Source organism: Euwallacea fornicatus, chromosome 14 (genome assembly GCF_040115645.1).
Source record: "Euwallacea fornicatus isolate EFF26 chromosome 14, ASM4011564v1, whole genome shotgun sequence".
Lineage (NCBI taxonomy): Eukaryota > Metazoa > Arthropoda > Insecta > Coleoptera > Curculionidae > Euwallacea > Euwallacea fornicatus.
The window spans coordinates 1,114,144-1,130,019 of record NC_089554.1 but is presented as its reverse complement, the minus strand read 5'-3'; the positions used below and the strand labels follow the sequence as shown (position 1 = coordinate 1,130,019).

The window sequence follows — 15,876 nt, the reverse complement described above, 5'->3', positions numbered from 1 at the left end:
GCAGCTTTCTGTTTGTTTCAGCCACGGAGAAGACTTAATCGTTACCCCTTTCGCACAAGTTCTTGCCAGTTTGCGAAGCGTCCGCAACAATTTTCAATGTCTCACAAATGTACCGTCAAACAAGTAAGTATTGATTTCCTTTTAAATATATCGGTAAAGTAGAATAGTCATACTTGTCAATGACCGTGGAAGTTAAAATAAGAGGTCATTATACAGGGTGTTTAGTAGTCCGTCGAGGAAACTGAGCAAGATTGTAAAATAGACAGTTGTGAATCGATTTAATTAAACTTAATCATATACAAAGTGTTACCGTTCTCGAGATATTTACGATTTTTTCTTTTCCAATTGTTCAGCATAATTGGTGTATTTTCGGTGCATTGAAATAAATTGAAACAGTCAGCATTACTAAATTTGGACATTTTACCTTTAAAAATGTTGCTAATACACATTCCATTACATTTTAGATCAAATTACTATGATCTACATAAAACAGTCAGCTTATTGTACATGAACGTCACGTTAAGATCAAAATAACTTGATTAGAAGATCGAAATAAGAAATAAAAATGCTTTGCACTCTAATAATCCAAATTATTATAGAACTTCCTTGTTAAGGAGTCTATCTGTCAGGAATAATAACATTTCTCTCCATATAATTATTAAAGTATACAGAACTTCTGAGTGTACTTCTGAGTGTATTACTGTGCCAAAAACACAGTTCGCTTTGAGTATTGAAGTGAATTTGCATGACATTTTACAGACGTATTACTTATTTAATTGTCAGATTTAGCTGTTCCATCTTAATTATTTCTTACTTAATTTGTTTTATAACAGATATTTCCCCTTTAATTGGTTTTTCGGGACATCTTATAAAAAGACATGTTTTAGCAACAAAGAATAAGCTGACATTGTTTACTGTTACGGAAGTGCTGATGGAAATGCGAATGCTGCTAAGGGTTTGTATGAAGACAGATTTCCTAATCGTCGAATTCCTGATGTAAAAGTGTTCAACAGAACCTTTCGTCATATTGGAGAAACTGGTTCGGTGCACAATCGTTTTGACCATTTGGCTAATCCTAGTGAGTCTGAAGAGGAGGAAGACATTCTTCTTGCTTTTGAGAAGGAGCCTACAACTAGTATTGCAAAAGTATCTGTAGTTCGGAATACTTCCACTTGGAAAGTTTGGTCGGTATTGAAAACCGGAAAGAAACTCTCTTTCCATTGCAGGTCTGGGAGAGGTACAGGGTCCGAAACCTGGAGATCTGGAACGACGAATAACTTGTTGTTATTTTTTGTTAAACTTAAATATAGCAGATAAAACGTTTTTGAAACGTATTCCTTAGGAGGACGAGGATAAAATTTACAAAAAAAGGAATTATGAACCTTCATAATTTACATTATTGAGCTGATAGAAATCATAATTCTTATGTGCAGACACCTACTTCTTTCGTATATAAATTTAATGTTAATGTGTGGGGAGGTTATCGGTGGCAATTTCATAAGAGTACATATTCTACCACAAAACTTAATCGGGGACAATTATCTAGCTTTTTTACTAAAAGATCTACCCATCTTATTGGAAAAGGTGTCCCTTAATGTACGACGAAACATAATCTTTCAACATCATGGGTGTCCTGCTCATTACCACTGAAGAGTAACTCAATACTTAAATGAAAAGTTTGCTGGTCAATGGATTGGCAGTAATGGTCTCATTTTATGGTCTCCTAGATCTCTCGATTTGACACCCTTCGATTACTTTGTGTTGGGACGTATGAAAGAACTGCTATATCAAGTGGAAATTCAGAATCGAGGTCATTTTATTACTAGAATTCTTTAAGCGAGTGAAACAGTTAAAAATGAAATGCAAGTTGGTACTACAACAACTCACACTAGAATTAGAAATAACAAATGCATTTAAAAAAACGATTTACAATTTGAACATAAATATTAATAGTTTGTAGATTCGTTGGCAGTTATTATGTTTTGATTTATTTTTATTCTTCCTAATACAGAGTTTGAATTAACAATGCTCTATTATTATTTTATTCTGGTGGTATATTTCGAAAACGATAATACTTTGTATATGACTAAGTATGGTTAAATCGATTCAGAATTATCTAATTTACAATCCTGCTCAGTTTCCTTTGCCAACTACCAAAAACCCTCTAGATCGCGCTATAAGTGTATGAAGCATTTTCCAGCATATACAGTGACTCCCTAAAATATTCGTACACTTACACTTACGCACTTCTTTTGTGTATAGTAATAATAAAAATAAACAATTAGGAAACGGGACTTTGGTATGTATTTTAGCATTAGTTTTTGCTTACTAACAATATCAAAAAATCGAAAAAAGTATAAATAACAACACATTTTTGATATTACAAAAATTTTCGAACACGCTAACAAACGATAAACAAGTTAAGACATATTAATATTTTGTATGCTCTTCTATATTGTTTATAACGACTTGAAGCCGTTTAAGCATTGATAAAAAAATATTTTTTATTAAATTAAGTTCAGTTTTGTGCCATTTCTCCATTAAAAAGTTTTTTTAGGTCATTTTTATTCATTATTGACTGTTGTCTTACTCGCAAATCCAACTGTTGCCATACATTCTCAATCGGATTAAGATCCGAAGAATGAACTGGGGTTTTTAGAACTCTTAGGCAGTTGTAGAGCATCCATTCTTTCATAATCATAGCGTTGTGTTTAGGATCATTATCTAGATAATACTTAAAACTCCCTTGAATTCCCATACGAGTAGTGCTTTTTAAAAAATTATCTTTTAAGATGTTTAAATAAACCATTTTGCCCATTGTTCCATCAATGAACACTAATTCCCCGACTCCTTTAATCGAAATATATTACTCATCCGCCACCGTGTTTCACAGTAGGACGTAAATTGCTTGTTTTCAGTTCTTCGTTAGGTCTCCTTCATATCCTTTGTCGGCCATCAGACTTAAATATGTTGAAATGTGATTCGTCGGCAAAAATTACATGCATCTAATAGTTTTCCGGTTTTAAGACCATCTCCGGTGCAAATTCTTTTCTAAAGGTCTTTTTTTTGGGTGTCCCACCATTCAAACCATTTGTTCTTATAACTCTTTGTATAGTTTCTGGAGATACTTTTTTATCAGTTTGATTTTTCAGAGCACTTCGACTTGAAGGGCACTAATTTTGAGATTTTCCTTAATAGTTTTCAAGATGTATCGCTCTTCTCGAGCGTTTATTAGTTTTGGACTGTCAGTTTGTTTGATGGAAAGAATTCTGTCTTCAATTTTCTATCGGCGAATAATGTCTGTAACCGTGCTCTTTCTTAAATTGAGTTTTTCGCTAATTTTTTTGTATGATAACTTCTTCTCAAAGTTGAAAATGACCAATTGCCATAAATCGAAAGTGATATTTCACTTACTTTCAACTCTACCCATTTTTGCCCCTACAAAATGCATACGAGTATTAGGGGCAACTTTAATAAGTATCATGGAACACTTTTAGACTATTAGATCCAACACAAGGCAAGCTCTTATGAGCAAAACTACGATATCTTAAATTTTTTATTATTATTTTTTATTTTCTTAACAACTATTCACAATCTGCAATATTATATTACAATAATTAAATTCGCTAACTAAAAGAGCATTGGCATTCACAGTAGGCATGAATAGAGTTCAACATTATGAGTTTATCCACTACGTTAGTAGACTGCCTTAATTCTACTCTGCCGCCATAGTATGAGACAGGCATACAGTATGTACACCCTCCCCAGACCCCTGCCACAGTCAAGCAAATCTTAATGGCAGGTCAATTGGCTTAAAGCGTTTGATTCCCTTTATAGGTGGCTCGTTGAGCAGGTCGGTCATTAACATGTTGGTATGATTCTCCATTCAGTCCCTTTATTTAAGTGAAAACCTGAGTATTTCGTCGCGCACCCAAGGGATGTTGAAGTCCTTATGTATGGTCTTGTTGCTTACGAACCATGGGCTCTTGGAGAATCTCTTAAAAATGTCCGAATATTGTTGAGACCCCAAAAACAACTTGTTTGTTGAGATATTTCAGTGTTTCTATATTTTATGCTGAATTTTAAATATATTTTTGTATTGTTAGTAAGTAAAAACTATTACCAAATATATAAAAAAAGTCCCGTTTCCTGAATATTTATTTTTATTATTACTATACACAAAAAAAACTGTAAGGGTAAGTGTCCGAATAATTTAGGGAGTCATCGTATGTCCAAATCTGATTGAGATCCTTAGATGAAGCAAACACTCATAATTTCTTGTTATAAATATCTCAATATCTTCAGAAGCGGTTGATGTCGGCAGCGGCCCTACAGACCAAAAATATATAGAGCGTCGCATTAAAAAAACATTAATTGTGCACTTCTGAACGAGTTGAAACAAATTGTAGGGAAAAAAACAAACAACTTCTCTCTACAATTGCCTCAATATCCCTAACCGCGATGCAGATTGTTATACCGTATGAAGCAGTATGTCTTTTCTCCTTAATACCTTTTTACCAGGTGCAGCATAACATTTGTGAAAAATGCTAACGACTTCTCTCTGTTATGATTATTTACGTGATAAGTGTGTAATGTAAGATTTTGTGAGACGGATCAGTTTACGGTCGACCTCGGGAGCGAAGCCCATCAATGGATGAGACCATATTTAAACACGTTTAAAACACCCCCGTAAAATATATCATCTAAAGAGCAGAAACAAAGTTATGTCTCTCGGACAACATTCAGTTATTGTCAGATCCACACTAAATACATATCTTACCTGCCTTATTCTTCTGGGATTATAAATATACCTGCATGAATCACTTTATAGCGGCAACACTGAATCATAAACAGTCTTTTATAAGCAAAGCGCACATAAATACTTTTATATCTTGAAAGGCTATTGAGGAGATCGTTATAGGAAACATATGGATAGAGTTGTGTTGAATTGAGAATGAGAAAAACCGTAGTTTTTTATTTATTGTGCCTCAATTTCTGAACTCATAAAGTAACTTCTTATTTCCGTCGAAACACACAATAAATTAAATGAGATTCTTAAAATTCCGTTAAATGATATATGCAACAGAAACATTAACTTGGAATGTTTTCTTCTTGCAAATTTTTCATCTATTTTCCTGTTCACCATTTCCTACACATAAGCCCCAAGGGCCTTCCATTACATGCATAAATGTCATTTACATAAAATCCGTTCACGATTTTTTATTTCACGTGGAAAAGACAATGCCAAGTACATCAGTAGTTCCCTCGTTCCACTAAGCAAGAGTCCTCTACTTATTGAAATTTTCTAATGGAACTAGAATTATCCTAATGGAAATTTGTGGAAAAAGTTCGTTCCGTAGGAAGTTTGATCTTGATTCGGAATTTTATGCACTGACGGGGAAATTGCCCGAGATTTATGTTTTAGTTTGGGAAATAATTAATGAATTTATAAGCAGATGTGCATTGGGAGTTTTCAAATTCCAATTTCATTTTGTGGCTAGGTAGCAGTAAATTATCTCGATAGTAGATTAACTAGAGGCAGTTTTTGAAAACTCGTGGCACAGCATTAATCCATTTGGTAACGCGATTATTATGACTCAATAACTATGTGTTCGGGCTATGCGGAACACAACGACGCTGAATCCGGTATTCGAGATAGAAACTATATTGTCAAGAGATACGAACACAAAGGGCCGCTGCTTATTGTTCGGATTGCTGCATTGCGAATGGGATTTCAATATGTATTCATGTTCTAACATTGCCAGGAACGAGCATTATAATCGTTGTGTCAAACGAGTTACTCGTGGGTATTACACGATTATTAGTAATCACTTCCTAATTAAGTTTCATGCAATGCAGTTTCGCAAAATGAAATGTTTTTATTTGCAGGTCTCGACGATCCTCGGGAGCCGCTGCTGTGACCACACCCCAGCCTCGAAATATAAATCCAGGAGGTAATTACAATCATTTCCATTACATGCTAATGACATGTTATTGCCACATAGTTTGCAGATGTATTGCTTAAAAAATTTTAAAAAAATAAAACAAAAAACAGTGAGGATTTCCTTTTTGAGTGTGATCGACTGGAGCTGGGTTGAACTGGTGAGGACTAACAGGCTCTAAACATATCTTCACGGTGCTTCAGTCGAGAGCACATCAATGTTACGATTTTTTTGGTTCTACCACTGAACTTAGTTAGTTATTTCCCTAAATCAATTAATCACTCTTAATTATTCACTGTGGTACTGTTTTAATAAACAGCATATGTATGTTTCTACATTAAAACGAAATTTTTGTACTTGAGAATATTCATAATACTTTTAATTTAAAATAGTCCGAATGCATGGTGCATTACACGCTTCAGATACATACCCTTCACCTTTGGTGTAACGAACGAAAATACAAATAGTTAGCATATATCCCATTTATGCACACATATGACTCTTCGTATTAATTAGTAAGCCACATTTGCAAGTCTGAATTCCTTTTTCGTGTTATATTATTTACCAACTTATATAACCCTATAGTGTATATTGCTGTTTAGCTGCATAGGGAAGTGGCTCAGTGTGATACTTGGGAGTGATTAGAAAACTGAGTTTTTAACAATTTTCTTTAAAAATAATATTTCTATTCTCATATATAAAAGTGGTTTCGGGTATGAACAGGAGCACCTTATGGTACAATTTGGCGGAATTATATTTAGCACTGTTTAAAAATAGAGGGTGTTTAAAAAAATTATTACAAAATTTAAGGAGATAAAAGCGGAACCCAAAATACTAAAAAAAGTTCTTATACACATTGGTCTTGCTGACCATCATTACTGAGATATTCTCCTCCAAAAGAGTCCTATTATTTAAATATTTTTTAAAATAACTTTCTTTATAATTAAGATAATAAAATACTATTCTATAATGCGTAAAAATCATACCATAATTGTCTTTAACTAACACATGTTTCATCAAAATCGATTATGAATATATGTTAAGAGTAGTTTTCTAACTACCCTTAAGAGAATTTTGAATTACCAAGCAAATAATACTATTTTTTGATTAATTCGCCTTTCTTGAAAAAAGAATGTCTCTATTTTTTTTCGAATTGCACATAGATTAATCATAAATAATGTATCGCTCAGAACACTAACGTTTTCATACAGTTGGCATCTTTATGTTATTTCATATATCTCTATTTCATCTATATCTGTCACCCTTATAGTATGATTATTACCTACAATTTTCATTCCATTGTTGATCAGAAAGTTATTTTTTTTTAATATCCGAATAGTAGGACCTGTTTAAAGAGCCATAAAACTAATGTTTATATGCACTTTTTTAATATTTATGGCTCTAGTTTCCCCTCCTTAATCCAACCCTCCATACCAACTTTTCCAAACACCCTCTGCGTAGAAAATCCATTCAAAAATGCTCATTATTTTAATACGAACTAAACTAAATTTATTTCATTTGCTAGCCCGAACTGCGGTCCGCATTATTCGGGCAATTTCAGCTTCGTGTCGAAAAATACCTATATTTTTGTGACCTTCCAGACGAGGCGTACATGAAACTAGCCATGGAAACCATGGAGGAACTCGATTGGTGCCTGGACCAATTGGAAACTATTCAGACACACCGATCTGTATCAGATATGGCGTCATTAAAGGTAAGTTAACCACACGAGTTACGGCCTTGTAAATGCGACGTCAACAGGTTTGCTACATTAACCGGCAGTTCGATAATAAATGTGCTGCTCGGGGGGGAGAAATGTTGCATACACGCATTATGAGCAAATCCAATCTAAGGTTACAAACTTTCTGAAATCTATTTAGGCAAAACCTGACTCGCAGTATAATTGGATTGAAACTAACAAATACTTGAAAGGTCTTTGCTACACGTCAGCTAAAGTTGTTAGAAAAGTTTGGGGAAGTTGAATAAGTGGGAAGTGTAACGTTAATGTCTTCACGCGATGCGAATTTCTAATTCAAGACGATCTGTTATAGATTATAGAAATAAGAATTTTTCCTTTATGTATATAGAAAAATGTGATAAAAATAACTTTTCTCATATTTCCGCAGTTCATTTTAGTTTCAAAATCTTGACAGATTGGTGAATAACCAATATTAGCTGCACATATAAATTTATTTTCAATGTGATGACTCTTATCAAGAGAGCATTAGTTTTCGTCTATTTTTTCCAGAATTTAGTTCTTCTATTGCAAACATAGATTTTGCAAAAAGCTCTTGAACAGCAGTCAAATTATGAACACTTTCAATTTTAAAAAGAGCGATTTTTTTTATTTGCGTTGCGATGGTGGTTCCGTGCAAGATTGAAAGCTCCCAGAAATAATAACCCTCATAAATGAATGTATTTCCCACGTGAAAAGAATATATCTCATTACGATTGGCTGGATGTAAACGGTAAATGCAGCGTATGTATTAAATTTGTGACATCATCCATTAATAAAAAAGTATGCATTAATGGGGGTCGGTAATAAATTATTTTGTATGCTTTATTATAAATTAAGGGAATGAACGGAACATTGAAATGAAACACCACTTTTCGAACTTGTCATAGTCGATTGTATTTGTTAGAATCTCACGAATCTAATAGCTTCGAGTTCGAAGCATACAGAAAAATTGTGGTATTTTAGAAATATAGTATATACAACATGCAGATTTGTACGTAAAAAATAATATTGTAGTTTGAATTTTTTGGCTTTGTAAAATATAGGATGATTCGAAACACGAAGGGAAAAAGTAAGTAACGCGTATTATTTGATTTTCTTGTTGAAAAATGTTAAATAAAATTTTTGTCCGCACGTTTCTGTTTCCTAGTAATTGCACCTAAAAATTTCCACCGATTATTATTTGTTATTTTTAATAATTAAAAAACAAAAACAATAAAATAGTTATATATAACAAGTGCTCAAAAATATGACAATTAGCGCGGATAGAAACTTTGCAACGCGAATTAGGCTAATCGTATGCTGATTGCATATTGTGTTTATTTTAAATGTATTCGACTGCATTTATTATTCTTTGCATTGATTTGCTCATGGCTATCAATTTCTAGCGAATAAACCAATTGTGTTAAATACCCCATAGAAAATATTTCAAATGACTTAAAACAGGTAATGTCTTAAGCCATAGCACTTGGCCACGTCGATCAATTCATGTAACATTCAAAACATTTATTTCATATTTTGTAACCAGAATATGAAACTGTACACGTCTCTTAATTTTTCCCCTCGAGCATTGACTCACCCTGTATAGAAATTCGAAGAGGAGCCATTTTGAGCAAGAAAAAGTATAGTAAGAAAATTATTAGTTTTCTTTCGCTTGAAAACCTCCAAAAAACAAGTTTAAAAAAATTAAGAAAATTACAACTGAAAAATCAATTGAATGAATTGAAGAAACTTATCTTTTTCAATTCGGTTTTTGACGGGATGGGCTTTCTTTTAATTTTAAGCGATGTTTTGTTCAGTATAAAAAACTGGAAATCTAGGAGTTTCCAATGGTGAGTTGCAAATTCAAATAACCTGGTAGAAGGTGTTTTAGTTTTCATGGACCAGATAAATAAAAAAGCAATTAGACAACTGCTTGAGATTCATAACAAGAGTGATGTCACCTTCCACTTGAAGTCCATATGTTGCACAGTTGTTTGCCCTGCCGAATGCATTCGTAGGTCGCAGTACTCATGTAAACAAAAGAAATATTCAGGTAAAAAGGTTGGATCATGGAAATTTTTTTAAACTTGATCGTGACCTTGAACAGAGCAGCTTTGAGACAACCTATTTTGAATTGCCATAGTTGACTTAATAATATCAACATAAATCAACCCACGTTTGGGACAACTCTTAACAATAGGAGCAAAGTTCGTGTGTTTTATATTAGCTAGACGATAATAGGATTTTATTATTTAATGCGTTGTTGACTTAACAACCTGAAATATGGCGTACGTGCCACAACGCTGGAGGCAAATTTGTCTCATCATATCATATCTTAAAACTGGAAATATCTGGACAAGGTGTGTGCTGCTATATTTCATAGAGAAAATACAAATTAAAAATAGTAGTAACTTGAATAGCAGAATGAGTGATTCTCCATCGTGCGAGTTTTCTCGTCGGGCTCTATCGATACTTTGGAATCTGTAAACATGTGCGTACGTGACGCTCTACATGAGTATATTGGCCTAATCTGAAAAACGTGTTTTTATTTTTATACAAATTACAATATTATTTCCCCAAGTTCGTAGGGAAATCGGGTTTAGAATAAACTATTTATTCGGATCTGACGACTCCGATTTCAAAGGAATCCAATGTTTTTCAATCAGCTTTTGAGTGCTTTGTTATACTTTTTATGTAACTAGACAACTAACTAAGTATAGAGTGTATTATACAGCAGAAAAATGAAGCATTGTGTTTCTAATAATAAAGGCTGATATTTTGTTATATCTCTTACAAAAGCGCAACCTGAAGATAACCCTTGTGAACTTTAGATTTTACGTCTACATACTTTTGGTATCATTTTTTGTCGATGTCGGTTTCTGATTCTTTCTTTGTTTCCAGTCTTGAAACGTGTGCATGTGGACCTCAGTTTTTGGTCAGTTCTGACCTAAGCTGAGATTCACATTCGTTAACTTTGTAACGGATAATAATAAAAATAATACGTCCGCGATTTGATTCGTCCGCATCCTAAAACTCAAAATTATACAGTTCCTCAATATGCCGACAAATAATCATCCAGATTAAGTGTTGCCGGCAGTCTCATATTTTTACTCAAACGTGTCTATTAAGTTTACATACCAGATCACGTTTTCTAGTAAAAGGAGATTATGTATGTGATAAATCAACGTCTTTGTAACCTTAGGAAATTCCATTCATAATTTCAGCTTCATTATAAATTTTCGTAGATTACGCGCTGATTTAAGGTGCCATAGGAAAGGATGTAAATATTGATCCTAAATATTGAATTGATGATTACTCACAACACAGATCATTCGTGCCAAAAAAATTGTTTCCAAGTAGTAATTAAAGCTTTGACAATTTTATTTTCACATTAAACACATCATTACATAATTGTTCAATTCTTTCATCAGTCTCACGATTTTGTAACAAATTACACATAACTTAATAAGAGCTTAAGCTTTTACTCTGTCGGAGTCATGTCAAAATCAACAGAACTATTCACATGACCGAGAACCTCAATTAGTAGCATACTGCTAGAGGTCTAAAAGGTTTAAAATGCATAAAGCAGTTTAGGCTAATATTTTACTAAAAATTGAGAGTTAGCCCTTCAGTATAAGTTACGCCGTTTGCTTTGCACTGTTTGAGTTCTTGAATATTCTTGATTAAAATACTGAATTTGCCAATTTCTTTCCGGAAAGCCAAGAGTTTATGTTTTAAGACGATTATTTCTCCAAACTAATCTCTAACTTTTGTTTCTCTGGTTATGGGTAAATTATTAAACTAAAAACTAAAATTTTCAGGAGCTATTGTGAATTTTCAGAGCTCTCTTAGATTAACCTTTGAAGAAGTAAAATTGGAAAAAAGCTAATTTCAAAGTTAAAGTGTTTCGACCGCTAAGACATGTTAAGCCACTGATTTTTTTCCAAATCGAAAGCCACAAATTTCATTTAATCACAAAATACAGGGTGTTCTATCGAAAGTTTTCCAACACGGTTATTTTGGATAATTGCAAAAGTATCGTAAAACGCCAAGATACGTCGATTCTGTTTTAGAGGAGAGGAAATGATGGAGCGGATTTCAAATTTATTAAACCAACCCTCTGTGTGGGGTGCAATCAGCTTTGAAATTTCAAATGGCACTCTGTCGAGTGACCCTTCCTTTTAAGGGTAATATAATTCTCTTTAACATAATACTCGTTTTTTTTTGACTTTTGAGCACCAGTTCTGGTAAAAGTAACACTCAAAGAACCTATTTAAATAGTTAAATAAAATTAAGTAGTTAAAGTTTAGAACGATTATTCCTCTCCCTCCTCTATGCGGTAAAATAAACTTTGCTCCATATTTCTCCAAACAGTTCCCAGAACTTCAGGGGTAACTAGGCAACACTCTTTAACTATCCGTCTCCTTAATTCTTCTTAGGAACTAGATTGCGTTAGATAAACTTCTGACTTTAAGTGACCGCACAAACCTAATCGAGGTGCTAAATCAAGTGACCTCGATGACCACTCAATGGAACCTCGACGACCTATCCAGTGCTTGGCAAAATTTTCATCCAAAAATTGGCGTCCTTCTGCTGTAAAATGCAGAGGCGTTCCATCATGCTTAAACCACATTGCGTTGATCGTCCTCATTGAGTTCATAAACCAATTTAATCTTATAGCGGTTATACTTGTAAGCTTTCAAGTACGCCAGGAACTCCTCGTACAGACATGCGAAACTTCTGATTATTAACGTATACTCAAGACATGATCTACTTCTACTTGATCGACTACAGCGATTTCGGTGGCTTAACTTCTGATTGGATTTTCCAATTGCCGCTTCTTATTATGTATAGACTCTAATTTTTGAATTTTTTTTTTCCAAAAAAACTATGTAAACATGAGCAGTAGCCTCCTCCGGGTACCTTCCACTGAAAGTTTGTGCTGTGACACGATTGCACATGTTGTTCTTGAAATACAACGAAGTTAGTTCAACCGTTTCTGTCCCAGAGTAAACCATTTTCAGAAATACTTTAGTAATGCACAATTTACTTAAGGTTTTTGGGTGCAGCTCAAGGGAAGGAACAAGTATCAAATACTTTTAAACTACTGAGCGAAATGTAAATAACATCTTAAATAATTTTTCGCGAGCATTTCTTTATTAAAGTAAAAATTGTTGTCATGATGATAATAAAAGTTTATTTTTTATTCGAGTTCGTCAAAGAGCTTTGTGAATATTTCGTCGCAGTTTCCGCATGTTGTGGGTGTTATTTTTCGCAGAACTGGTGGTTAAAAGTAATAAAGATTGGTATTATGTTAAAAAGAACTTTGTTGTGCTAAAAATGAAGAATCACTCGACCCATGGTCCCATTTGAAGTTCCACAGCCGATTACACCCCCACACTCGGAGCTCTGTCAATAATGTTGAAATCCGCCCCATCATGTGTCCCCCTCGAAAAGAAAATCGACGTGGCTTGGCATTTTACGATATTTTTTGCTATTATTCAAAACAACTCTAGTGAAAAGTTTTCGATGAAACACCCTGTATGCAAAAAAACAGGCGTGAATGCATACTGAGAGGCGTCGTAGGTTCCAGATCGTGGTTCACCAATGATTGTCTTTTGTCTAATGCACCACTTCTTAGAGGGTGGTCCATTATATGCTAAAAAGATTTCACTAATTGACAGACCGATTATGCTTACAGTATAGGGTGTAGCGATTTAATTTATTCCCGTTTCTTCTTACTAATTCCTACAATTTATGAGATATCTAGCTCAAAGTGGCGCGTTATTCTTTGTCGTCTATATGGCCCTAGAGGGTTGAATGCGAATGACATTTTTCCTAGATTCTAAACTATCTGAATTTTTCTTCATTGTTCCACTATGATATCCTTGGGTTACATTTATGTAACACAATTTTCATTGTTTGTTAAACTTACGAATTATCCTAAATGGATTAATTTTACCAAATATATATACATGTATATATATATATATATGTATATATCCATATTATGAACTAAGTTTGGACATTTTGATATCATCAAGGCCCCCCAATTTTGTTTTCTGCCAAGTTTTCGAAAACTAGGTCAAAACTAATATTATAAGCTCATCAATATAATGTACTTAACTATCTTGGCTGCTACACAACCGCCTTCTTTTAAATTAAAATAATAACTACTGAATGAGATAAAACTGAAACATATGTTAGATAATTTCAATAATTAATTCCAACAGAAGACAGTGCTGTAAATTAATTAGCGTATCCTCTAACTATTTAATAGAGTCGTTGTGAAAGTCAAACTTTGCAGATAAATCATAAACTTTAAGGAAATTTTATAAATCGCAGATTAAACGATAAAAACGGGAAAGAATTCAGCTCTCCAACAACAAAATTTACTCTTAAGGTGTGCCTGACAGACGGGTAATTTACAACCCTGTTGATGTGGTTTTCCGAAAGGAGTGAACAAACTGGGGATTTTCGGCTAATCTATCATTGTTTTTCTCGTGTAATAGTTTCCGAATCTAATGAGCGTGAAAATAACACTACATATCAGAAGTTCTAATGAAAAACGACACTGTTATTTATTGAGGTATTTCTAGTCTGTTCAGAAAAGTGAATGAAAATCTGCTGGATAGTGTTACAGCGAAAACAATGTGGTTTTATTGGGGCATTAAAAACGCACTTATCTTTATGGGGTGCAGGCAATAACACAATGGGTCGTAAAGATGTCAAATAGTTTTCAACTGGAAGGTCTTTTTACATGTTTTACTAAGGATTTAACCCAGTTTTAAAAATGGCTATTGTGTTTTCACAGGTTATTGTTCCAAAAATTAGAAAATTAATAGACATTTTTACTTTTCTGTAGAATTTTTAGAATATCGGAAAGCGTTTTCTTTTAATTCGACAGGATCAATCTAAATTCTACAACAACAGAGATACTGCGTTAGTTGCAATAGCGAAAGTATATCTTTTAGGGCACATGTACACGGTGGCCCACTTAAAAACGAACGCCGGTGGGATTTTTGAAAAGGGTAAGAAAGGAAAGCCGAATAAATGGGAAACAATGTTTGAATTCCCCTGTAGCACATAAAACAAAATCTAATTTAAAAACAATATTTTATTTGGCTTTATAATGCGATACTTTTTTTTGCAAAACGGGCTGTTCCTGGTTTTAAATAACACACGCTAAATCATCTCTTTGCCTGCTTTTACCTAGCTGATTCACACATAAATGTGGACACCGAATCAAAATAATTCAATCTCATGGAAATGAGATTTTGCAATAAAATAAAGCGCTCTATAAAACTGAAATCGTGAAACAGCGATTTCAGTTCATTCCACAATTCTTTTGCTCTGCTTGTTTCCTTAATGTGTACACACAACTAAGCAAGAATCTATTGTTAGAGTTAGCTTGGCTCTAACTTTTGTCAATTTTTCAGTGTCGATTTCTGTCCCCTCCAAACAGCCGTTCAAGTTGGTAACGGCCATAAAACTCGTAAATGTAAAAACTGATCACTCAATAAAGTTTTCAGGACTTTTCATCTTCGACACCCTGGTAACGCAATTTTCCGCTATGCTTCTTCCACTCTAAGAAGCACGATTGCACTTTTTCAACAAGTTGACGGGCTGATCACATTTGTCTCCCATTTTGAGGTCTTGAGTATCTATTTTTATAACGGCCGGGTGAAATCCAAACATGGTTATCCAAATATACCCATCGTGTCGTAAAACTGGCAGGTTGTTTAGATAACCCTGAATGTTCAAACAATAAAACCGATATCCCCATTTGTTATCCTGAATAACCTTGTGCTTCGACCTACTTTTGATGAAATTCACCATTTTCAATGGGGCAAAAGGAAGATTTCCAGCAAAATCTGGATTTCCGTTCAACATCCTTTTAGCCAATAACTTAAAGTACCTGCTCTGCGGTCTGTGTAGTTTAGTAACTATCAGTGTGTTTGCCAGTCCAGCGAAATATGGCTATGTGAGGCTATTAGTTGGATTAGAGGTTTCAATGTAGTTTTCAAGTTACGTAGTTCAGTAAATGCCAAATTTTAAACCGATGGGTGATTTTCCTTTTTGTCCCGATTACCATCTTTAACAAATAGAGGAAAACCTTCTCTACGGATTAAATATTTATTCGATTTTTAAGGCAGAGAATGAAGGAACGAGATAAATATAAAATTTTTGTATCCAACCGACATACGCCAACGAACT

The 15,876-nt window shown here is 33.9% G+C and overlaps 1 protein-coding gene across 15 annotated transcripts in view; it reads left to right on the top strand.

The window, feature by feature from the left end:
* dnc (phosphodiesterase dunce) overlaps positions 1-15,876 on the top strand; it is a 293,397-nt gene that overhangs the window by 183,301 nt on the left and 94,220 nt on the right. For all 15 annotated transcript variants that reach the window (XM_066289946.1, XM_066289947.1, XM_066289948.1 and 12 more), the window contains 3 exons: positions 22-123; positions 5,890-5,954; positions 7,544-7,656. In XM_066289946.1, the coding sequence (XP_066146043.1) occupies positions 22-123; positions 5,890-5,954; positions 7,544-7,656 (280 nt within the window). The remainder of the gene's footprint in view (positions 1-21; positions 124-5,889; positions 5,955-7,543; positions 7,657-15,876) is intronic.